The sequence below is a fragment of the Cyrtonyx montezumae genome, unplaced genomic scaffold (assembly GCF_038088225.1).
Source record: "Cyrtonyx montezumae isolate F1298 unplaced genomic scaffold, pur_monq_1.0 scaffold_4, whole genome shotgun sequence".
Lineage (NCBI taxonomy): Eukaryota > Metazoa > Chordata > Aves > Galliformes > Odontophoridae > Cyrtonyx > Cyrtonyx montezumae.
The window spans coordinates 29,718,961-29,736,474 of record NW_027072045.1 but is presented as its reverse complement, the minus strand read 5'-3'; the positions used below and the strand labels follow the sequence as shown (position 1 = coordinate 29,736,474).

Sequence of the window (17,514 nt, the reverse complement as noted above, 5' to 3'; positions counted from 1 at the left end):
AAATCTTTCTTTTTTCGTCAAGAAAATTTTATTTTTTTGTGAAGATGATGAAAGATAAACACTAGGAGGTGTGGTACAATTACAGAAAAGGCTTAGACAGTCATTGGAACATGCAGAGCTTACCTAATGGGTGTGACTGTCTTTGAGTGGTTTCCTGCTGAATCACTTCGTATTTTAGTGGGCTTCCCAACTGTGAGAATTCCTATATTAGCTATGCTTAACATACATAAATACTTCTCCTCACGTAAGTGTTGAGAAAAATGATTTAAATACCTGAGTGACCAGGCTTTGTAGACTATTTTAACAAAGTGTTGGCTATTATAGAAATTTACTGAATTGTTTTAGTGTGTTTCTGTTAAATGTGTCCTGACTAAAAGACTTAATAGGTTTGGACTGCATAAAAAAAATGACTTCTTGAGCATGCTCTCGGGAGCTGCATGTGTGTGCTTATGGAGTATCACATTCAAGATGATAATTCTATAAACAGGGACAAACTTGGGAAGAGTCACTACCTTTTCATTCTATTTGTAGCCTGAACTAATTTGTAGTTTAGATAAACTGCTAAAAGATCATGGAAAGCTGAGAGTAATAGGAGAGTAATAAAATAACACTTTTCTCTAATTCTGCATGGAAAAAAATTTTGATAATGACAAAAAAACTCTTCAGAGGTTTATCTTAAATTTCTCATCATTCTTTTTTTGTGCTAGTATGTGGAAGGTAAAAGGTACTCAAATGCTATGTTATTTAAAACGCAGAACTGTATATGTAACAATGGTTTATAATGTTAGATGATTAAAAGTAACTAAATATATATGTATTTTACTACTTCGAGACTGTCAAAGAGTAAAAGTTGGCAATGAAATTGGCCACAATGCTATTTGCTGCCCTGTGCTGCTTTGGTGTTATTGCAGACTTTCTCCATATGGCCATGTGACTGATTCTTCAGTCAGTATGACAGCCTCTCTTGAGTTCTTGTGGTTGTTACTATTCCTATCTCCTGGTTATAGGGGAGTAAATAAAAAAAGAGCTTATCCTGTGGTGTTGTAGGGGCAGAAGTTGATATATTTTCTTATTCCCTTTTCACCCTTCCACAAATGAAGCGTATTTCAAAGTTGAGTTACTTTTAAAGTAGCTCTTTAGTGTTTTTTCTCCAAATCTGATGTTTTGAGTCATCTTTTCCAAGTCCTACAGTATTGTTTCTTTTTAATCCACTCAATAAAAAGATTAATCTTTCCAATACTGCATTATTACTTTAAACTTATTTAGAAAATTCAATTTATCAATTTTATCTGAAGATTTAGTGATCAAAATTATTCGAAATGGCACAGTATTTCATTTGTGAATTATGATGATTTATTGCAGGGCAAAAGAGGCAGAAATGAATGCAACCTGTGTCATCCAAATGGAAAACAATATAAAGCATCCGTTTCAGCAGCACACTTCTATTGTCAGTTGCTTCGCTTGATCTTTGTTCTAATAGTCACAGAACCTAACTGTCTGCAAGCACTTGGAATGTCAGTGAGAATGTTACTAATTTGAGAATCTGAGGATTCTGTTAGGATGTAATAGAAGTGTTTTGATAGTGATCTATGAATTGAGTCATTAAAAAAAAAAGGGGCAGTTATTAAAATATTTACTATACTTTGCAGGTAATTTTCAGTACTGTGTCGTTATTGGAAGGAGTCCAGTAGTGATGCTACATAATCATTCTGGTTGGCAGGCAGGATAGTTAGGGCAAAGGGGTTTAAATGGATTGTAAAAATCATTTTTTTGCTGTTGTGTAGAGGCTTGCTTAAATCATTGTTAAAGTGAACAGAAAGGATTCCCTCTTGGTTTTTATTTTTATTTTTTGTATACATTTTGGTTTTGATGAGCTGTTACAGTAATGAGTTGTCCCAAGTCCACTTTGATGGAGAAGTTCAATTGTGGACCTCATGTTTCCTACATACATCCAAAGCATAATACCTGGATGATGTTCCATAGACGTACTGGATTTTTTTCTAACAGTATTAATTCAGTTGATGTTCCAGTGAAGACTATTACAACTACCTCTGGGTAAACGTAATCAGAAAGTGACTTATGTTTTAATGTATTTTGCTCTTGCATATTATGCTCTTGTTTGCAAGACCTCTCCACAGCATAAAGAAACAATATGAACTGTGCAACAGACTGACATATTTCTATCAGTTTTGAGGGCTTGTTTTTTTTTTTTGTATTTGATTTTTTTTTTTCTGATTCACCCCCCCACCCCAGATAAAGTATGCCTTTGAAACTCTGAACAATTTTTATCAGAATCCTTTTCATACCTCTCTTGCTGAAGTCTTTTGCTTTTTATTTATTTTGAATACAGAGAAATGAGTGAGAATGGTTTTTTTGTCAGTATAGTAAGAAAATAATGTTTTTGAGGGGGTTTCTTTTTTTCATGTGCCATGTTGACTGGAGAAGAAGGGTTTCAGTGAGTGGTGAGTAGGAAGGAAGAATCAACCACTGTCAGGTATCTTGTTTCCAGTGTGTGCTCAGGAAGGATGCTTTTATTCAGTGTGGACCATATTCCTCCATGTGCTGCCACTAATTCACAAAAGTGAATTTGATTTGTTAAGTTTTATTGTGTTTAGTTTTAATGTTTCTCTCTTCATACTGTGTAGTTAATTTATTGTTGTAAACATTTCATTTGGATCCCTAAACAAATGGCTGAAGGTTTCAATATGAGGAATGTGTCTTTGCTCATTGTAGTTTCCATGTAATTTCAGGAAATCAAAAAATTCATCAAAGGTCTTTCTGAGAAGATAAAAAAAACTAGGGACAAGTACGGTATCAATGACAATGGCACAACAGAGGTAAATAGTTTCAGTGGGTTAATTATGTTGTTATTTTAAGTCTTTATAAGCTATTTCCTTTTCAACTGTCTTATTCTCTTTTCAGCCACGGGTTTTATATCAGTTGGATAGGATTACTCCAACACAACTAGAGAAGTTTCTAGAGACCTGTAGGGACAAATACATGAGGTAAATGTTTGGCTTGTTATTTTCTCTCATTTATTTAACCAATGTAGTATTATTTTCATCTTTTGACATCTAGGAGTAACTCAAATGCCAAGTGCAACATTTTGCTATTTTACTCTATGGATTCTATTGTGACTGCAACACAAATAAGTAATTGGCCTCTCTGACCTCAATAAAAATTGCAAGAAGAAGGCAGGGTGTAAATAAAAGTATTAGTACCTACAAGTGGGTTTGTTGTTGAAGAATGACAGAGTTGAGCCTTTTGTGATAGTTCCTGAGATTTGACAGAGACAGTTTTCATCTTTGTCTTGAAGCCTAATCAGATTCTTTTGTTACAAGACTCATTTGGTTTCCTCTTACACTGCAGAAAAATACTTCATATTTTATATTCTTTATGTGGTCAAATCTCCTGATGTGAGAATTAAATCTAGCTGCTTGTATTCATGCAAATTTCTTCTGAAATAAGAGGAGTCATTCTACTGTAGCAGGAAGGCTGCAAAGATGACTGGGGGCCTGAAGCATCTCCCTTATGAGGAAAGACTTAGAGACCTGGGGCTGTTCAGCCTGGAGAAGAAAGATAGAGACGGGATCTTGTCAACAGTTTTAAATATCTAAATGATGGGTGTCAACTGCATGGGGTTAGCATTTTTTCAGTGTTGCCCAGTGACACGACAAGGAACACTGAGCCACAAACAGGAACATAGGAAGTTTCATCTGAATATGAGAATAAAACTTATTTTGAGGGTGATAGAGCACTGGAACAGCCTGCCCAGAGAGGTTGTGGGATCCTTCTTCTCTGGGCATAATCAAAACTGCTGGGATGCTTTCCTGTGCAACTTTCTGAGCTTTAACAGGGGATTTGGACTTCAGCTTTCCAGAGATCCCTTCCAATCACTACAATTCTGGGATATCTGAAGGCACAGTTTTCTTCTGTTGCTAATTACCAGATGTGTCCGCAGATCCTGCTTTGATAGCAGATTCTCACCAATTTGTTCTGAGTGGGAGAGGATATTATTTAAACACTAACAATTTTACATCTGCTGATAGACATGTTCCCTTCTTCCTCATTGCAAGAGATGGTTGCCTCCAAAGGGTCTGTGAGAAATAATAGATGAATAAGTCACTTTCAGATGATAATGGTGTTGATGGTTTATATTGATCTAAGATGTCCATGGAGAGCTGTGTCACTTTTTGTACTAACATATTCTTGAATCTGTTACGGACTGTTTGGAAGATTTTTGTTGCTGTTGTTCTTTGTTACAATAAAGTAGTAGTAAGAGATGCAAATGTCCACACTATCCATTACGAATTATCTCATTTGCTTAAAGATCTCCAGTCTCCTGAGATTTGCTCACTGTAATGCAGTAGTTGGTGGCATCCATTTTGTTTGATTTTTTTGTTGTTGTAATTTGTTTACTCACAATCTTAAGATATGTCTTGTGTTCTTAAACATGAAGATTTAGTAACATCATGCTTCATGAACTTAAGAATATTAACTGCAGAATCGAAATAAAACTGTTAATTCTCCCCTACAATTTTGAGATTGCATGGTGTGCTGCAGTCAGCTTCGTTTTCTGTCATGTTATGACAACCATTACTTCAAGTACGTATGTTTTAGAAGGGGACAAATATGAAATACTCTCATTAAATGCAGTACTTGATGGGGAAGCAAGTCATCAGTATGAGTTTTATAAAGTTGAAAACAAAGAGGCATTAATGGCTGGATTTTGCTCTGATTAGAAGTAGTATGCCTAGTAACTTAAATACTTATTAAAGATCTCTTCTGCTCAAAAATATTAAGGGGATTTTTGAAAATATTGGTAGGGGTGTTCCTCAAATGGGGAATCTAGAATGTACTGCTGGATAGTTTTGGGGATGAGAGGAAGAGCATGTTGTTTTCTGTTAGGGATGTTAGCATTAGGAATGTGAAATGTACGTGTGGTAATGCATCTTCTTACCTTGGATTAGATCTACTGTCTTTGTGCATTGGTTACCTTTTAACCTCTCTTTTTGCTTTTTTTTTTTTTTTGTTAAAACAAAACAAGCAACCAAAAAAAAAATTCCCTAAGTAATAAGCTCCTATTAAATCTATCAGAACAGTTTACTTGCATAGGATAGCCTCACTGCTTCACTGAATCTGTGTTTCTCCCTGTGTTTGAGACAGCTTTTTTTTCTTTCTCAGGGCACAGATGGAGCCTGGCTCTGCAGTAGGAGCTCTTTGTGCACAAAGTATTGGTGAGCCTGGCACGCAGATGACTCTGAAGACTTTCCATTTTGCTGGAGTTGCTTCAATGAACATTACATTGGGTGTGCCAAGAATCAAGGAAATTATTAATGCTTCAAAAGCAATTAGGTGCTAACATTTATTTTTAATCCCCTCTCTAAATGAAATCTGATGGAAAAATATGTAGTATTAGCATTTCCCTGTTGTCAGTAATATACTAGGCAATACTGAATAGAATATCCAAACATGAAGAATCTAATATCTGTGCAACTAAGTGATGATTTAAAGGCAGAAAATAGTTTTATGATTTTGTTTTGAAAATTAAATGAGACATACTTTTTCCTCAAGTTTAATATTCTGTTGGCATCTATCATATTGTGAAACTTTCTAGTGTGTAGTGATAGCTAAAGCTACCTGTATATCTTTGACATTATTCTTAAGCACTACTAGTGTAGGCCATCAAAATAGTAACTGTTATGTTATTATAGTCTCTTTTGTGCTTGCTTAATTTTTACCAACATAAATTATGTAAATATTCTTAAATGTGTCTGAGGAAAATCAAGGTCTTTCTATGTTCTTAAACATTACGTATGTTCTTAAATGTTAAGTAGGGTTTCTGAGCTATAATTTACATTGCCATCTCTAAGCTAGTTTAGCAAATTTGTCTCTGTTTTCTTCTGTGTTTATTCTTTGTAGCACACCTATTATAACAGCACAGTTGGACAAAGATGATGATCCTGATTTTGCCCGTCTGGTTAAAGGAAGAATTGAGAAAACTTTGTTAGGAGAGGTAGGAAAAATTGTATTATTGGTAGTGTCTTATAGTAATTGGCTAACATTTATATTTAAAGTATTTCAACCATTCTTATTTGCTAACTGTTTCACCTTCATCTCTTCCAGATATCAGAATACATTGAAGAAGTGTTTCTTCCAGATGATTGTTTCATCCTAGTGAAACTGTCTTTGGAGCGCATTAGACTACTGAGGTTAGAGGTGGGTTTTTCAGTTCTTAATTCAAAACATGAAGGAACATAGGACACTCTCTGGAACCTTTCTAATTCTTTCACAGAAATAAAAATGAAAGGAAGAATGAAAAGTCTATGCAAGGGGAAATACCAAGTGAACAAAAGATGTAATACAGCCACAGAGTATCTATATCTTTTGCCATTTTTACTAGTGAAGTGGATATTTTTTGTTGTTTGGAAACGGGAATGTAAATTCCTTTCTTGATGTCATTCTCAGTGCATGAATATTATTTTTTTTTTCCATCATTAGGAGCATTAGACCTGTGTGTATCTTCAGCATAGGTTGGTGTATCATGTAACTGGAAAGAGTAATCTTAGGGGCTTTTTTGTTTTGCTTTTTTTGCATTTCACTTTTTGATTTCTGTTGGTCGAACAGGGATCTTGGCTGCTGCATGTCTGAGCAGATTTACGTATGTTGAGATACTCAGATGTTTGCTGGCTGACTCTTGTCACAGGTGAATGCAGAGACTGTGCGCTACTCCATTTGCATATCTAAACTCAGAGTGAAGCCTGGTGATGTTGCAGTCCATGGAGAAGCAGTTGTATGTGTGACACCTCGTGAAAATAGCAAGAGTTCAATGTATTACGTATTGCAGTCCCTGAAAGAAGAACTGCCAAAGGTTAAAACTAAGGCTCTGTTTTGTGTTTTTGTGGGAGATATTCCATAATAATAATATGGATATTTGGGGGGGAATGTGAAATAGTTCTTTTTGATATTGACACAGTTGAAGGTAATCTGAGTACGGAACTTTTGATTTTGATGCTACTGCCATACTGCTAAAACTAGGATTCTGTTAGTTATCTTTATAAAGAAAATTGTAGCCTTGATATTTTCATTACCACTGATGTTTGCAGCTTTGTAAGGAGACTGGCTATTTTGACTGTTAAAAATACTGATAAGAAAAGTTTTATATTGGCAGGATGCTCTTTCAGTTATATAGATCTACCATTCAGAGAGACAGGTCTGAATGTGAGAATATGTAATGATGATAAAATAGAACATACAGATAGTGAGTAAGGTTACTGGTTCAGTGTGAATGTCATATAGCACTGATGTATACAAGAGCACAAAATCTCATTTTGTATATGTTTAAATTTATTGTCTGCTGCAAAGGCTGAAGTTTGGAAATAGGTTTAAGTTCTAATTAGGGTTTCTCTTTTATACTGCGTTTCTGCAGACATTCTAAATCATTCATGTTTTTGTTTTGTGCAGGTTGTAGTGCAGGGTATACCAGAGGTTTCCCGAGCTGTCATCCATATTGATGAACAAAGTGGCAAGGAAAAATACAAACTTCTAGTTGAAGGTGATAACCTGCGAGCTGTTATGGCTACTCATGGAGTGAAAGGAACAAAAACATCCTCTAACAACACTTATGAGGTAATGTGCAAGTGGGTATGGTAGTGCTTTGGTTTTGTTTTTATAGTAGCATCTATATTGTTTGTGGTTTTTTTATCTTCAGATGCTGCAATTTATTTATAATCAAGCCTGATTTCACTAATAGTTATCAGGTTATATTAACACAAGGATAATTTGATTGGCATCACAGTTCACTTTAAAGCTTTTTCTAGTATTTTTAAAATAGAGGTGTACAAAATGTTGTTAATGTCAGTATTACCTGACATTGGTTGGTATTTTTTCCAAAAAGATATCTTAAGGTTATTCATTAATTCTACATTCTCTTTCTTGTAGGTAGAGAAAACACTAGGAATTGAAGCTGCTCGAACCACCATTATCAATGAGATTCAGTATACAATGGTGAACCATGGTATGAGCATTGACAGGAGGCATGTTATGTTGCTGTCTGATCTTATGACTTACAAGGTTTGTACAATGCTTTTTAATTTTTTTGTCTTAACATTGGGCTGCTTATACAAATTTTACCATCGTTGGTAACTGCGAGTCAGCTCTAGGGAGATAGAAATCAGTTTTAAGTTTAAAGAATTGTTACTTGTACAGACTAAATATTATTGACTGACTGTGTGTCAAACAAAAATGGCTGCATCATTGGGAGTGGGTGAAAGTTCTGTTTTGATTGAAGGCATTGATACTGTGAATAGAGAATCATAATTTCCTACTGGAAATCAAAAGCTTAAAAATAGCAGAACAAAAACCAACTGTTTGGGTAATCATGCATGCAACTTAAAGGTTGCTGTGCAGTAAACTACTTAGGGTGTGGTTCATAGCAGCTGCACTATGTATAGGAGTAAAAGAATAAACATTACAAATAGAATCAGATTACATTTAGAGTATAAAGAAGCTTCCATAACTTTTATTAAAAAAAAATTATCTCTGTTCATTATTGGTTTAACTTTTTTTTTGCCTTCACATCCAAAAAGTTTTTTCAGATGTATTTGGGTCCACTTAATGAAGTCAGATTTTTTCCACTGTTGCCTGCCAGAGTGCTAGGGGTTTGATCTGGGGAAAATGGATGAAGGAGTTCAGGCTTCTCCCCCAAACTGTAGGGCTTTGTTGTAGTGAGCTAAGGCAATCCCCAGGGCTGGCTTTGCAGAGCTGACGCACAATGGGGAAAAAGGGCATAGAAGTGCAGCACGTTGCATGCTTGGAGCCCAAAAAGTGTATTCTTTTACCACAGAACCACACAGTCTGTTATAATTGGGTTGTTTGCTAGAAACAGAGGCAGAAATACACCAAGACAGGAAAGAAAACACTTGACTTTTTAAACTGGAGATTCATTTTTTCAATATTTAACATGCTCTGTTGCTTTCTGGCAGCTGAAGTCAGATTTATCTCTAGACAATAGGCAGTAGTTTCAGTATAGTGCTTTTATAGCACTCTGAGACACCACAAAAGTTTGTAGCTCTGCAATAAGCTTATTTGTGTATTTTTTTCTCATGTCTGTTTCTTTTGTTCTTGTTTCAATATTCTTGTGTCACGAAGTATCTTAAGAGTTTGTCTGTTTCTGTAGTGCATGATTAATATCTTTTGGTTTAAGTACTTGTTACTATAAAACTGCTGAACTTTAAGATGCTTAGCTGTGAAGCAGTGTGTTATGAAAATGCTATGTAGTAGATAATACTTTATGTACTACTTGTCTTCATGTACTTGTTCCATAAAAGAATTATTTTTTTGTTGTTTACTTGATTTTCTTCTTTACTGTGTCTAACTGATGTTGAGCTGCTTTCTTTGGGTTTCTCCATCCTTCAAGGGTGAAGTACTGGGCATTACTAGGTTTGGACTGGCAAAAATGAAGGAAAGTGTGTTGATGCTGGCTTCTTTTGAAAAGACTGCAGACCATCTCTTTGATGCTGCCTACTTTGGACAGAAGGATTCTGTTTGCGGTAGGTATTGCAAATCCTGTTGTAGTTTGTGGTCCTCATCCCACAGCTGTAAACCTCTTAAAAGTATATTAGATTTTTTTTGGTGTTTTTAAGCTCAGCTTAGGTGTCAGAAGCTTCAGGTCTGACACGATCCAAGCTTTGTGATTCTAGAAGCATGGTAGATGTTTCTGGACTTCTTATTGCAGTCAGTGGAATATTTGCCTAACTTTTCTCAAGAAGGACATTTACTTATGTGGATTTTCTATTAAAATGAGAAAAGGAGGGGCCTCAGGTTTTACCCTCTTCATCATGTCTTTAAGGCCTATATAGCATCCAGGAGCTGTACCTCATTAGAGTGCTCATGAAGTATAATAAGACAAGCATGGTACATCAGGATTTACTGCTTTGTGTGTATTTTGAGATGGTCTTAAAAGGCGTAGTCAGTTTTACTCAGTGATTTGTAGACAGAATCTTTTCAGAGTCAAAGATATCTATTAGAAACCTTTATGCTGATTCCACACTGGACAGCAGTGAAAAGGAAGTATTTTCTCAGAATTCCCTGTGAAATAGTAAAATCTTGTTTTCAATGATGTGGAAACTGAAGACCTTTTCATGTTGCCTTTTACATAAATATTTTGGTTCCAATATGTAAATGGAATGGACAAAACAGAAAATTGTTGCCTGTTTCCCCAAACTGAAGTGATCTGGCTGGATTGCTTGTAAGAAAAACTGCTGTACAACTGCCTGACTTAGTTATCACTAGTTACCTCTTTGAATTGCTTTGAAAACACTCACGTTTTAACATCTCCAGAGCAGGAAAAATTAAACTGAGAAGAAAAATGAGTATGTGCCCAGTATCAACTATAGCTGCTGAACTGAATGGCATTTCAAATCAGTGCTCTACAGGATGCGTGAACATACTTTTGGGCCATGTGGCTCCTGGAACTCTTGCCTTTTTTCAACCGAGAAAATGAGGAACAGCTGATTTGATGCTTTACATGAAAAAAAGACAAGCACTTTTTTTCTGGGTGTAACTGATGCCCTTTGAGTGGGTAGAGCATATATGCTATATATTAAGATGGACACACATAATTTTTACTATGTAGTTTCCAGCATTATGCACTTAAATCTGATGCATAACAGAAATCTTAGGTGTTACTTACTGTACATTTAGGCCTGCTTCTTTGAACAGCCCTTACAGCATACATGTTAGAATGTATAAAGGAAATACCTTTCTAAAACCTAATGAAATAAAGCTTTCCTGGTTTTGCATAATAACCTTTCAAGCAAATCCAACTCCTAAACCATGGAAACAGCATTTACATTTTGGGAATCATTCTCACCTAGCAATACCTGAATTTAAACAACCAGGAGCCCTTTCTCCCCATCTCCTTTTGCAGCATCTGTGGAATTGTAGATGTTTGAAGAGAACTCGGCCACGTTTGACTGAATTATTTGCTCTGACTGAGAAAATGAGTGTAAAGTTACTTTGCTGTGCAACTACTGGTGCTGGCACCAAGTGGAATGCATCTTCTCAAAAACAAAGCTTCTGGTGATGTCATTGGTAGAGATAGTGTTTAAGTTAGGCTGAATTTTTACCTATCTAGAACTTAAGTAACACCTGTTGAATGAGCTAGTGATCTAACATTCTGATAACTATAACATTTAACTTAATGTAGTAAAGAGAAATGTTTTTTTATATGTAAGGTTCAAGGAGATTTGGTAGGTGATATGTTCAAAATGTAATTGCTTAAACTTGTCCATTCTATCTATATCTTTATTCTTCAGGTGTTCAGTGTGTTATTTTTTTTTCCCCTCTAGGTGTTTCTGAGTGCATCATCATGGGAATCCCAATGAATATTGGAACAGGACTTTTTAAGCTTTTACACAAAGCAGACAAAGAATCAACCCCTCCTAGGAGGCCTCTGATATTTGATAATAATGAGTTTCATATCCCCCTTGTAACATAACATTTGGGCATAATACAAGGTAGAAAAACAAGAAATGGCATAAGGAATGTGTATTATCCGTTCTGTGTGCCTCAATAACTGAATTGAAAAGTGAAATAGTAGCGAAAGAATTGCCTAATTATTTACCATCTGTTGCTTGTACAGACTTCTTAAAGGAGAGATTTCTCTGTACCAGAGAGTAGGAATAAACATAAAGTGTATTTCAGCTGATGGTTCTCTTTGTGTGCAAGAATTTTCTGTGGTACAAATAATAAAAATAGAAACATGCTTTGGAATGACTTGAAGTTGTTGTTACCTTCTGGGAATTGCCTCCCAGGCTAGTTGATGCTAGTTCATATAGGAACTGAGTTTGTTTCTTCACCATTGCAAGCAAAGTTCTGAATTTTTGGCATGCAATTCCTGCTGCCTATGAAGTAAAAAAAGTCTTCAGAGTATAACATACATGTTACAACATCAGAGAGAGGGTTTTTTTTGTTGTTGTTCAGATTTTTTTAGAAGTGATTTATATCTAGATTACTGAAACTGATGAGAAATAATTCTGCTTTGGGTACTCTTGTGGCAGGGCTGAACAAACATTGAAAAGCATGTCGAAACATGGTGTTGTAGGAAAGGAAGTGCTGCATTTGGAAGTATGTGCTCTATGTGGGTGGATCTCAAGTGTCAAAGCTACTGTTGCCATGCTTTGTGGTTCTGTAGGCAGTGCAAACTTCTTGTAAGTGAATAGTATTGCTAAAACCTCATAGTAAAGCTACAAATGTTTTGGGAAAGTAACTCTACAAATAACTCCACAACTTGCTCATTATTTCCTGAGAACTAGGCTATTCCAGAGGCTGAAGGAAACTGAGCAACTGATGGCTATGAAAGTAGTATACTTTATGAAACTGTAATACTGGCTACAGATAGGAGTGAAGAGTAAACATGAGTCATAAAACAATATATTTCTGTAATTTGTGTTTGGTGAAATTTATGCAGCCTGATAGCTTGCTTAGTTTTTAGGTATTTTCATTGCTGTAAATGTGTGAAAGTTCTTAATTCTATATTAGACAGGTATATTCAGACTTGACAAAATTCCTTCTGAAGTATTCTGTAAGCTTGCACGCTGTACGTTTGGAAATGACATTCTAACAGAAGCAGCTGAGGTCCTTATCTCCTAAGAAGTGGAACTTGAAGAAAAATAGAACCAGGTTCCTGATTTCATCCCTCCTGTGTTAACTTCAGGAGGGCTATCTAAAGCATCTGAAATATTTGTTCTTAGTTTGCTTTTTTTCAATATTTTTCATTTGTCCAAAGTTATTATCCAGGAAATGGTTTTCTTCCCCAGGATTATCCTTTAGGACATAGTTACAAGAAGTGGCAGATTGTAAAACAGTTACTAATTTATGAGAAGGTGATTATTAGAACGTGAAGAACTATACATTTTCATAATATAGCACTTGTTACACTGCTGGAATCTGTAACTTACAGCCATCTTTTGGGAGTTTCATAAGCAAGCAGGGTCATCTGAACGACTTAATTCCATTTAGATGCATAAAGCAGAAAAAGAAAGGAAGCTGTTTCCATGCATGGACATGAAATAATTTGATGAAAGTGTTTTAATCTTTAGCCTATTAGTCTAGTTTTCAGAGTGAGTAGACACTGTAGATTATTTCAGTGTAGCATGTTTAAACTTACTTTAGTGCTGTGGAGGGAAATAGTCTTGGTTCTTGTCAGCAGTACTTGGATATGACGTGTACACATAACATCAATCAAGAAGAGTAAAGTAGAGAGAGAAACTGAAGGTGTATACTCATAAAATAAGAGGAGGTGGCCAAATAACCCAGCATTTAAAAATGAGTTTGTGCTGCAGTTTGTCTTTACGTGGCAACCAAAAGAAAAGTGTAGTGCTACTTAACCAGAATGTAAAAACTGTTGTTTTAAATTGAGGGTTCTGTTGTTATTAGGTTCTTTTTTTTTCTTTAATTTATGTACTGTGCAGAGAAGACCCAATAGAAAATTCAGTGTTGCTGTTCATTCTCAGATGTTTTTGTATTTTTTTTATGTAGTACTGGGGTATTCTGTCTAGATTTTGGCAGGGTTAGGATCTGGAATGTAATGCATTTGGTACCTGCAATGAAAGCCGTATGTATTTTGCTGTCTCTCTCTTTTAACAGTTAAAGAATTTGGAATAAATTAAGATTTTCTTTATGATCTCTGCGAGATTGCCATTTAACAATTTGTCTGTATAGAAGTCTACCTATTTCTTTTTAAAGATGCAAGTATAACACAGGTAGGGGCTGAATGTAGAGCAAGACAGTAAAGCTTTCCTGTGGGTAAGTACTTCACTTTGTCATGTGAAACTGTAATCAAAGAGCTTGGCATTTTTATGAGTACTTTTTGAAGATTCTTCTGCAGTTTTAATTGTGTGAGGTTTGCATTGGTATGAGTGACCACCTAGTTTTCTTCTGTAAATATGGTCAAATGCAGATATTGAAATGGTGGCTTTACTCTTTTGTATGCCTTAAGTATTCAGTAATTCAGTAAATTACATCTGTTATCATTGCCTTTAGTATGACAATGAAAAGAGGCAGAGATTATAATGTAAACCTTGTGTTTGTTTATTGATGCATTATAATTTGTGCATAATTGATTTATGTGTGACCTGACCCTCTCTCTCTCCCCCATCTGCTTAGTTAAGACAGCTGACAATTACTGAGTTTTCCTAAATAGAAGTTTCTGGTAGCTGGGAGGAGGCATCAGTGAGGGTTTAATGTACTACTGTTGTACTTCTGAAGTGATGGCAGTTTGGGATCTATGCAGTGCCCTTCTCAAAGGAAGAGAAACAGTGGCTCAAAGAGCCATTGGAACAGGCATCCTTTTGAAAGGATTAGCTAAAATTATGCATTTAGACCTGGAAAAATCTGTGATCAAAAAGCTGAGTGGGAAGAAATAATGAAATAAAAATTTGCGTAGGATTTTCTATTCCCTAAGAGCAGAAAAATGAAAAGAGTTCGAATTAGAACAAATATATTAATGCTTTAATGCACAAATACTTTATGGGTCACTTAAATGTGGTTACAACATTGATGTAATTGCAGAGCCAACTTATCTTGACTGTTATTTGAATAAAGATCCAAATCTCACAGGACAATCTGAAAGAACAAAATAAAACCAACCAGCCCCGCTACTTCGGTATGCTAGTGCTTGTGAAAGTTAAGGTTTCCTGTAGCTAATGAAGTGAAAACTTGAAAAGCATTCTGTCAAGTGTGGCTAGATCGTATTCCATACTGGTTTTGGAAAACAGAGATGTGAATTGCAATTCTTTATTTTTTATTAAGAAAGGTTTGTTTGGTTTTTTTCAATGTTGGAGTTAAAATACAGCTGTGAGAATGAAGGTAGCCTGTCAAAATTGGTAAATGAGGAAGAAAAGTAGAGGAGAGAGAAAACAGTCCTGATGCTTTTTTTTCATGATTTGTTAAAGACTTGCTTATCTTTTGCCCATCTTGCTCAAGAAATAATTGATGGTTACAGTCTACATTTGTTCTCTATAGTGAATGTTTAAATAATAGCTCCAAGAGCTTCTCTAAGCATGGAGTTCTGGCAGCTCATTGGGTATCACCTTGCATTCTGCAGCTGCTGCGGGGCTCCAAAGCAAAGCTCGATTAATAATGCTTGAAGGCAATGCTGAGAAATGCAATTTACTAATGTCTAAGGCTGAAGATAATATGAAACAGGTGATCTGGTGTACTCAAAACTGAAAACAGCAAACCATGTGAAGGGTGGCTTCACCAGCATTAGCCATTGTGTGCAGATGAGCTGATTGAAATGCTTTGCATTTTGTGGTGTGACAGCTGTGCATGGCCTTTGTCTTTCATTTTGGCATCACCATTCCACCACCTACCTCCTCACTGTGCTGACATCCACTGCTTGGGCTACAGAAACATTCAGAAAGGGTAAATTTATGTCAATGGGTGCCATTTTTTCCACGTGGAGGAATTCCGTTCCACACCTTTGCTTATCCTGTACTTTCATATCAGGCACTGTTAAGTCAGACTGCCCACTGCTGCCATCTGTCAGCAAAATACAACAGAAGATTGTTGGGAAGGTTCAACCTCTACTGTCATACCACCAGTATCCATCTCTGACATCACAGGCCAACATAATTAGGAGGTATTTCTTTCGGAACAGGCCTAATATAAAGCCTCTGAATTCATCAAATGCTTGAAGATGTTTCTTAATCCATAGAGTCTGTCTTCTAAGCCTGCAAGATTGGAGTATTTGCTTTTGCTTTTAGGAGAAATGATGGTATGTGTAATTGACCTAGCATGGGAATAGGGTTGTTTTTCTGTTTGTGGAGCATAGAAGGAAGAAAAGTGGAAGGCAGAATGCAAAAATAACGAGTATAAAAATAGAGTGGAAGTTCGTGTCAGTTTTGGGAGAGACATGCCAACTAGGTGAAGTGGTGCATAAATGTTAGTAATCTCTAGAAGCAGTCCTAGTGAAGCAATGGAAATGGTAGAAAAAGAGCGTGCATTTCTCAGAATAAGAATTATCATTTTTACCGAGATCAGACTGTGACAACTGATAGTTATTACTCATTATTAGTAATCACCTAATGACTGAGTGATGATTTAACTGAGTTATTTTCCTTCAGTTATCATATAATCTGGTTATAGTAGTCATTCAATCAACTGTACAAAAATACAGCAGTTGAATTACAGTGATGTACTGTAGTTAAGTGTAAAAACTCTGCACGTTGAATTCTAGTACAGTCCATGCAGAAGATGATATATGAATGTATAAAAGGGGAGCAATTAGGAATCTGGTGTTGATAACTGGTTAGATCACAAGCATTCCTGGAAAGTCCTTATTTGAGGGCTTTTAAATATTATGTAACTCCTGCTGCTAGGCCAAGATATGGAAATGTCATCAGCTGATTTGCTAGGGGTTGTGCTTCTCCCACTAGAAGACAAGCTGTGACATCTGTGAAGGTCTTTAGCAGAGTCTGTTTGTGATAGGACAATGGGAAGTGGCTTCAAACTAAAAGAGGAGAGATTTAGGAATTTTATTTTATGATAATAGCGGTGAGGCACTGGAACAGATTGTCCAGAGAGGTGATGGATGCCATGTCCTTGCAGCCGTTCAAGGTCAGGCTCTACCGGGTTTTAAGCAACCCAATTGAGCTGTAGATGTCCCTGTTTATTGCAGGGGAGTTGGACTAGATTTAGTTGAGGTTCCATTAGTTTAGATGAGGTGCTAAGGGATTTGATTTAGTAGTTGGGTAGGGATAGTGATAGGAGGATGGTTGGACTAGATGATCTTGTAGGTCCTTTCCAACCTTATGAACCTATGAACCTAGATGGCCTTGAAGGATCCCTTCCAACCCAACCGATTCTGCAATTCTGTGTTTGCAATGAAAGTTTACCACCATTGAGGAACTTTGACAAGTCCTAGTACCTAGGTAAAAGACTGGAGGGTGTGCAGCCTCTCTGAGTGGCTTCCATTTTCTGCTGAAAGCTGGAGTACACTGGACCAGGTTCATTTCACCTCCGTGCTTACCCATGTTTTGTCAACTGGAGACGTTGGGAACCAGAGATGAAGCTATTGTGTAAACTGAATCATTTACTGCAGGTATTTTCTTCTCCTTCCTGTGAAAGTGGATGGTTGTTGGTTAATATTTCCATACATATAAAATTTTATCTGCTAACACCCTTTTTTTAAAAGGTTCCTTTGTGTAAGTTTTAAAAGTAAAAAAAAAAAAAATAAATAGAAAATTGCCAAGAAATGCAAAATAGTGAGGCTGCACTGAGGTAAAATTCAGTGGTCCTAGGAAGTGCCAGCATTAGGCATACATGAAACTTCAAAGTTCTTGATTTGTTACTGGTGGTGTGCTCACTTCTGAGAAGTACTGGTTAGCAGCATGGTGTGGTTCATCCTTGTTTCTGTTCCTATGATGCTGCCTTTTTCTGTTACTTCATAGCAGAGTTGTTTCCTCAAGTCATTTTCTGAAGAATGAAGCGACCTGTGAACACAGGTAG

The 17,514-nt window shown here is 36.2% G+C and overlaps 1 protein-coding gene across 2 annotated transcripts in view; it reads left to right on the top strand.

Moving 5' to 3' along the window:
• POLR3A (RNA polymerase III subunit A) overlaps positions 1-11,986 on the top strand; it is a 32,386-nt gene extending 20,400 nt beyond the window's left edge. For both annotated transcript variants that reach the window (XM_065746921.1, XM_065746920.1), the window contains 10 exons: positions 2,751-2,837; positions 2,923-3,005; positions 5,185-5,355; positions 5,923-6,016; positions 6,127-6,219; positions 6,707-6,871; positions 7,465-7,629; positions 7,942-8,073; positions 9,419-9,551; positions 11,352-11,986. In XM_065746921.1, coding sequence (XP_065602993.1) covers positions 2,751-2,837; positions 2,923-3,005; positions 5,185-5,355; positions 5,923-6,016; positions 6,127-6,219; positions 6,707-6,871; positions 7,465-7,629; positions 7,942-8,073; positions 9,419-9,551; positions 11,352-11,500 — 1,272 coding nt within the window. In that variant the 3' untranslated portion in view covers positions 11,501-11,986. The remainder of the gene's footprint in view (positions 1-2,750; positions 2,838-2,922; positions 3,006-5,184; positions 5,356-5,922; positions 6,017-6,126; positions 6,220-6,706; positions 6,872-7,464; positions 7,630-7,941; positions 8,074-9,418; positions 9,552-11,351) is intronic.
• Positions 11,987-17,514: the final 5,528 nt, after the last annotated feature.